The sequence below is a fragment of the Aethalodelphis obliquidens genome, unplaced genomic scaffold (genome assembly GCF_003676395.1).
Source record: "Aethalodelphis obliquidens isolate GAN/ISIS:26980383/991018 unplaced genomic scaffold, ASM367639v1 scaffold100, whole genome shotgun sequence".
NCBI lineage: Eukaryota > Metazoa > Chordata > Mammalia > Artiodactyla > Delphinidae > Aethalodelphis > Aethalodelphis obliquidens.
In genome coordinates this window covers 1791319-1799487 of record NW_020838044.1, presented here as the reverse complement: position 1 = coordinate 1799487, position 8169 = coordinate 1791319, and the positions used below count along the sequence as shown (strand labels likewise).

The following is an 8169-nucleotide window of genomic DNA, read 5'->3' as shown; positions in this document are numbered from 1 at the left end:
TGCGCCACCAGGGAAGCCCCTATGACAACATTTTTAATGATATGCTTGGTTCAGTTTTCACTGCAGTAGATCATTAACAATGACTGCATATTTTAGTTACAAGGTTAGCATAAATTCCATCTACAAAATATATTTTCCTGCTTTTTATTTCTTAAAGAAAAAGTTTATTGAAATGTATGATGATGGCATTTTACTACAGCTTCACTTTTACAAACCTAGGGCGTATAAAAATCATGAAACGAGGTGGTTTTCGTCACTTAAGAAATATTCCCATGAAAATACCTATTCTTAGGGTTGTCTTGTTTATCAAAGCAAAATAAGGACCTTAGTTACATACTCATATTCCTTCTGATAAAAGAAGTTTTGTGATTTTACTTACAATATTTTACCCTCTTTATTTTCCCTCTTATATTTTCAAAATAGCTATAGAAAACATGCATCCTTTTCCAATAAGGATAACACACAATGAAATATTAAATAAAAACACATAAGGTAGCATCAGACAGTTGGGGTAAAAAAAAGAGACTGAAGTATTAGGAGTTTAGTTTAATGTAAATTCAAGTTCTGCCAATTTTACCTGGCAGTGATCTCAGGTCTGTGATTCTTTTGGCACATTTTAATAACCTACATTCTCCTTACTGATCTTTTAACTGGAAATCTCAATCCAGTTAATTGTCATTATTCACGATAGTTATGTTCTACAGTCTCGGTGAATACTGAATTAGTGAATACTGAACCATTGCTCCTGGGGGAAATACAGAATTAGGTTCCTGCAAACCTCTGACCACAACATTCATTTTCATCAGTTGATCAGTACATAATCTTGTTTCGTGTGTGTTTCTGTTTAAAGATACCTTATGTGTATTATTGATGCATTAACATTGAGCTCACAGCCAACTCATGCCAGAAAGAAGCTTATCTAACTCACGTGTTTTCTCCAGAAACACTAAACAGCACTTCAACACTATGCTTGGGGGCTATTTAAACAGCAAAGCACCAACAAAAGGTACAAAAATGCAAAATGCATGGTACTATATAGACCGTGAGGACGATACTCAGGCATAGTATAAGAGCTGAAACAAGAAGGCAGAGTGGCCCCTTGTTGGACCTCAGGTGGGAACATTTTTGACCCAAATTTTTTTCTCTGCCCTGTGCATGTCTGCAAATGACTAGGAAAGTGCCAAGAATATGGGGTTACAAATCTTCGTGAGTAGGCAGATTTGCAGGTATGGAATTCGTGAATCATGAAGATTAACTGTATAAGCTTTCCCCATTAGTGAAAACTATAAAACTATCATTTTTTTAGTTGTCATCCTTGTTGCTTTTATGTAATAATTTATAGTGACTTAATCATGGCAAAAATGAACTAAAGGAGTAGAGAAATGGTTAGTCCTGAAAGCGAACCAAATGAGGATATTTGTGCTTTTTTGATTGTTGAGAAAAGTAAAATATAAGATTCTCTGAGATATTATAAGATTCTCTTTTTTTTTTCGGTATGTGGGCCCCTCACTGTTGTGGCCTCGCCCATTGCAGAGCAACAGGCTCCAGACGCGCAGGCTCAGCGGCCATGGCTCACAGGCCTAGCCGCTCCGCGGCATGTGGGATCTTCCCCGACCGGGGCATGAACCCATGTCCCCTGCATCGGCAGGCAGACTCTCAACCACTGCGCCACCAGGGAAGCCCCAGGATTCTTTTACTGTTCTCGTTAAATGTCTGCAGGTCAGATGCCCGGTGTCACAGGTTCCTCTCTATTGTAAATGAAAAGTGCTCAAAAACAAGGGTGTAATCCTTGGCTATTGACATTTGGGTTGAGTGTCAGTCAGCATGTGAATCTTCTGGAAAAATGCCCTCCTGAGTCTTTCATCTTACTAGGAATTTTTTTTTGCATCCGTTCATTTATTCATTGGTTTATCCATTCAACACATTTTTTTTCTTTAACATCTTTTTTGGAGTATAATTGCTTTACAATGGTGTGTTAGTTTCTGCTGTATAACAAAGTGAATCAGCTATATGTATACATATTATCTCCATATCTCCTCTTGCGTCTCCCTCCCACCCTCCCTATCCCACCCCTCTAGGTGGTTACAGAGCACCAAGCTGATCTCCCTGTGCTATGCAGCTGCTTCCCACTAGCTATCTATTTTATATTTGGTAGTGTATATACGTCCGTGCCACTCTCTCACATCGTCCCAGCTTACACCTCCCCCTCCCCATGTCCTCAAGTCCATTCTCTACTTACTAGGAGTTTTGATGCTATATCTTACCAGGACTCCATGTGGTGATTACCTTTTTTTTCCCATTTATTTAAATGTCTAGATTTTTCATGTTCTTTGGGGGTATTAGGCTCTATTCCAAAAATATTTGTATTCCAGCACTATTTTTTGTTATAAATGTACATATTCTTATGCGTGTTTATACCACAGATTTAAGCAAAAGTGATCATTTATTTTTAGTAACCAGAAAGAGCAGATATTAGGATTGAGGTATAGAATTGTTATTAAAAAGACTTATTTCTAAAACAGATGGTTTTATAGGGCTTTGTTAATGTTTGACTACTGTTCATATCTCTATTATTATCATACGGAATTTGAAAAGTGATTTATTTTTCAGGGTGTTTCATTGACTTCCTCTTCCTGATATATCATGTATGCTGATATAATGCTGATAAAAAATAAAGCTACTTTAAAATAAAGTGCTATATTAAAATATATCCCTGAGCCCAACGCGGCCTCCACAAAACCCTACTTTAAATCCTACCAGGTTGAAACTAGTCCACTGTGCTCCGTTTGTTTAACTGGCTAAAGTGTCAGAGTGTTGCAGCAGATGATTTTTGTTTCGCTCATGTCACTTCCTTTTTCTGAAGGGCAGGGATGTGTTTGTTGTGCCAAGTTCTTGAAAAGCAAGCAGACTTGTCAGCAGGGTTGTGGAGGGTCCCCGGGATGTCGTGAAGGAGCGGCAACGTGTAAGCAGGTGATAATCGAGCCACTGCAGACCACTTAAGACGTTGTCTGAGCTATTGATGATACAGGCACTGTAGAACTAGGACATGTTTATGCATATCTCTCTTTTTTTTTTTAATAAATGTATTTATTTATTTATTTTTGGCTGCGTTGGGTCTTCATTGCTGCACGTGGGCTTTCTCTAGTTGCGGTGAGCGGGGGCTACTCTTCGTTGTGATGCGCGGGCTTCTTATTGCGGTGGCTTCTCTTGTTGCGGAGCACGGGCTCTAGGCGCGCAGGCTTCAGTAGTTGTGGCTTGCGGGCTCTAGAGCGCAGGCTCAGTAACTGTGGCTCGTGGGCTCTAGAGCACAGGCTCAGTAGTTGTGGCGCACGGGCTTAGTTGCTCCGCAGCACGTGGGATCTTCCTGGACCAGGGCTCGAACCCATGTCCCCTGCACTGGCAGGTGGATTCTTAACCACTGCGCCACCAGGGAAGTCCCTATGCATATCTCCTGGCCTGCTGTTGGGAAGATAAGAACTCTTGTACTCCAAAGCCAAGAAAGAGTAATACGGGAATCAGTTGGGTGGTACCTAATCCCTGTTTTATTTAACTAGGACTCTTCTCTGTGTATGTTCTGAGAGATGGGAAGACAACTTAAAGTCCCATGTAGCTTGCTTTACCATTCTGTCGGGGACCTGTGCAGACACTGAGAGATTCTTCCCTCCTGTGTCTCTCCACCTTCCTATAAGCTGATCTTTCCTGCCAGGCCACAATCCCTGGCAAGGAAGAGAAAGACCACAGGTTGCAAAGGAAGAATTCCTAACACATAATTAAAAGTTGTCTCAAGTTTGGGGCTGAGAGTTAAGAGAACTGGACTGTAGTTTCAATTTTGCCCTTAATTAACTGGTTGACTTTTGATGAATTGCTTCCCCTTGAACCTCCGCATGTGTGAAATGAGGGATTTGGACAAGGTGTTCTCTTCAGTCCCTTGTATCTCTCATGTTCTGTGGTTCTGTGATTCTTTCTTTGTTGAGGCTGCTACCAAAATTGTACCATCTTTTAAGTCATATATACTATCATTGAAGACCACTGTACACTGCGTTTATCACTGGGCAACTAACTTGCAGTACATAGTGGTCATCACTCGTGGACATTGAAACTTAATGAATATTAAGATTTTAGCATTATATATCGTAACAGAACTGTGTATATATAGTATTAAACGTGTCAAAATTAAACAGCTACTGACTTTGTTTTCTTTTATTTTTTGAAATCTAAACATGGAATTTAATACCTCTCAAAGATATTGTTGGAATGAACTTTTGGGAAAAGCTTTACCAACCCAAGAGTTGAGATTAAGTTTCTTTGTCTTCCCTAGCTGAGTGCTGCATGCATTAAGAGACTTGTGCTTAGGGATGGTAACTTTGGTGGGGGACTTAACTTACAGCTTTATTGTGAGTACTGTGCATTGGTAGATTAGTTAGAAAGCCTTTGGCTACATTTACCAGAGATCCCAACTCAAACTAGCTTAAATAATAAGGGAATTCATGGCTCATAACTAAATACAGAGGAAGGATGGGTTTCAGGGTCAATTCAATCCAGGGTCATAGGTTCTGCTTCTCTGGAATTCCAGAATTGCCTCAGCAGTACTGTCCACTTATGTTGGCTTCATCTTCAAGTTGTGTTCTCATTGTATCAGAATGCTTATAGCACTTTTTTGTTTTGCATTCACATACTACAACATGGGGGTTTCTCAACCTTGTGCTGTTGACATTTGGGGCCAGATAATTCTTTGTTTATGGGACTCCTGTGCATTGTAAGATGTTTAGCAACACCCCTGGCCTCTACTTACTAGATGCCAGTAGCACCTCAACCCTGAGTTATGATAATGAAAAATGTCTCCAGACGTTACCAAATGTTTACTTGGTGGGGTTGGGGGATGGGGCAAAAATACCCTGGTTAAGAACCACTGATCTAAAGGAAGACAGATCATTTCATTAGGTGGTTGTCTTAAATGTGTTTCCTAATAGACCCCAATTCCCCCCTTTTGCCTTACTGGCTCAGCCTGGATCACCCCCTCACTCCTGACCCCATCACCCATGAGGGGTTGGAACTTCTTTCCACTAATCAGGCCCACCACTGGAGGTACGGGTAGAATCAACTTCCCTGAAGCTGTGACCTCTTGAGGAGGGTGAGTGCTTCAGTAAAGTCGGCGAGAGTGATGGAAGCTGGGTGGGAACCCAACAGTGTCCGTGACCTCTGCATTCTAAATTTGTCTTTTTTTTCTTCCTCTCAGTGAGGACTATGGAAAAAACTTTAAGGATATTACAAATCTCATCAATAACACCTTCATTCGGACTGAATTTGGCATGGCTATTGGTCCTGAGAACTCTGGGAAGGTGAGACTCATTCATACATATACAAAGCTGTGCATGATACCATATACAGGGCTGTCAGATGTTGATATTTGAATGATCCAGTGGTACACAGCAATATATTTAGTTTACTATTACTGTGTTTTAAAAATTAAACATGATTTAATACTGATCACAAAAGAATGGAATTTAGCACACAGATTCTTTTTTTGGACCCTGTCCAAGAGGCACCAAAACTCTTCATAATTATGTGGTGATTATTTAGCATTATAAGGTATACATCTTAAGGCAACATTTTAGTCTTTGGGGAAACTGGCTAATCTCAAACTGACCAGGCTCAACTTCATAGATATAATGTACTGGCTCAATTCAGGATAGTACTTTTTGATGAGACTAATACTTGAGGAGTAGAGTGTACCAATTAATCTGTTTTTTTAACTCTTCTTACTTTTGGAACTAAAATTTTCTTAACAAATGTCTGGTGAAAATGGTGCAAGAACTTCCTGTAGTTTCATAGTATTATACCCTGATGCTGAACTTCCTTCTCCCTAATCAGGTGATTTTAACAGCAGAAGTGTCGGGAGGAAGTCACGGAGGAAGAATCTTCAGATCATCCGATTTTGCAAAGAACTTTGTTCAGACCAATCTCCCTTTTCATCCTCTGACTCAGATGATGTACAGTCCTCAGAATTCTGATTATCTTTTAGCTCTCAGCACTGAAGTAAGTTAGCTGAAGAGCTTGTCTTGCCTTTTGCACTTTTATAGTCTCAAAATATACTGTCTTAAAACGACCCTGTAGGTAATGCTTTTTATGTTGGACTGTAGTGACTTCTTATGGTATGAAGTATGTATTTTTTGCATTTTTTCCTATATGGTAAAGGGCACAGTTTTCATGTGCTATCTATTCCAGATAAGTATGATGTCTAGTTGTCATTACAATTTTTAAAAATTGAACAGATATGTGCTGTTGGAGTAATGAGCTAGAAAACAGTTTAATGTAATCCTTCTTGTTCTACAGGGGACAAGCATAAATTGTCAAACTCCTAATGATGTTATTGTTCCTTTCCTATGGCCAAACCACATCTTTATAATTTTTTTGTTTAGGTCCTTGGTATAAAAGCCTGTTGATTTCTGTCTTTGACACCCATGTATTAAATACCCAGAGTCTTAAACCCCTGTACCCGCTACCACATTCCTATACTGTCCCCAGAAACCAGTGTCCCTCCCTGTCCCTCCTGCCTCTCTTCTGAAAGTTCCCTGAGGAGCAGCTCAGCTTTTCCTTTCCTGGAGGATCAGTCTCCTGTATCATGAATGTTAAGGGCCCAGAGTGGCTGAGTTGCTAGACTATGATAGTCGTAATTGCCCTCCATATTTATGTGGCTGTCTCTCATCTTATTGCTTAGAGTGTGGTCTAATGACCAGCAACATCAGATAGAAACCCTTGGGAGGCTGGTTTAAGATACAAACTCCTGGGCCCCGATCCAGATATAGTATGTTGGTGACTTCTGGTTGTGAGGTTGCTCGTGTTTTTAACAAGCTCCCCAGCTGAGCCTGCACACTAAAATTTGAGAGCTGTTGCCGTAATGACCATTGTGGGGACAGAAATAGCATTATCAAATATAGACAAGTTGGGCTGAACAAACGGATGGCATGGAGAGGAGGAGAAGGGCACTTGGAAGAGAGGTCTGGGTTCTGGACCTTCTTTGGGCAGATCTTTGAGTTGAGGTGAGGCTGGAGGACTCAAGGAAGGTCAGAGTTAAGCTTAGCCAAAGGAGGCCAGAGGAAGGAAACTCGCCTTCTGGGTAGGCTTTAGATCTTAAAGCAGCAATTCCTGGGAACTGGCTTTCAGCAGCTTGAGCTGAAGGCCCTTCAAGGGAACAGAGAGACCCCTGTAGGAATGGACAGAACCATTGATCTGCCTTTGGCCACCCCATCACAATTATCAAGTATCTTACGCTTATCAAACCAGGCTATCCTCAGGAAGAGGCAGGCACAGTCTGCCTTTATACCTGAAATTGCTTCCCATTAAGGGTAAGTCTGAAGTACAAGTAACCAGGGTAGAGAAGATGGGCCAATTTGTACTAAAGTGCAAATAGGTGATACCAGACCTTTTCCTGTTTCTGAGTAGAATTAGGTAGATTAGAAATGCTGGGAGGTGAGCATTACTAGAGGAGGAAAAGTTAAAGAAAGAAGAATGGTGGGTGAGAGTGGAGGAGGCCTGAAGGTAATTCTGCCTAGATCTGCACCATTTAATTTCAGCTGTACTGGGACACCTCTGTCCCACCTCCACTGAATCTGGGCCCACTAGGCTCGTGTTGCCAATGTAACTGAAATTGTCAGTCTCTGCTGCCCTTGAAAGTATTGACCCATCCTTCCACTTGCTTGGCTTCTGTGACATCATTCCCTTTGTTTTTCTCCTACCTTCTAATGGTTGCTTCTTGGTCTCTTTTTTAAACTCCTTTCAACCTCCCCTTAAATCCCTGCTCATTTTACTCTGAACAGTCTCTTCCACTCTTACATTTTACTACCACTGTAATGCGTAAGAGTCTCAAATCCCTGTCTCTGGTCCTGGCTTCTTCCTAGGGCTGCAAATGCCTATCTTGCTGTCCCCTGGGTATCTCTAGCTAGATGTCCCACAGGTCCCTCAAACTCGATCTAAAGCTGACGTCTTCCTTGCTGTGTCTCAGACATGTTCTTCCCTTCATCCTTATGCTGCCTAAAGATTCCACAGTGCTGCTTTCCCCTCGCCCAGAATCCCAGAGTGTTCAGCTCGCGCTCTCTCTCTCTCCCTCTCTTTCTCTCTCTCCCTCTCTCTCTCTCTCTCTCTCTCTCTCTCTCTCTCTCTCTCTCTCTC

At 41.3% G+C, this 8169-nt stretch overlaps 1 protein-coding gene across 5 annotated transcripts in view; it reads left to right on the top strand.

Moving 5' to 3' along the window:
• The window catches only part of SORT1 (sortilin 1), a 73483-nt gene that overhangs the window by 35054 nt on the left and 30260 nt on the right, over positions 1–8169 (top strand). For 4 of the 5 annotated variants that reach the window (XM_027096293.1, XM_027096292.1, XM_027096290.1 and 1 more), the window contains exons 4-5: positions 5237–5339; positions 5872–6036. In XM_027096293.1, coding sequence (XP_026952094.1) covers positions 5237–5339; positions 5872–6036 — 268 coding nt within the window. Of the gene's footprint in view, positions 1–4855; positions 5132–5236; positions 5340–5871; positions 6037–8169 lie in introns of those variants that run through there. The other variant, XM_027096295.1, reaches the window with a different exon arrangement.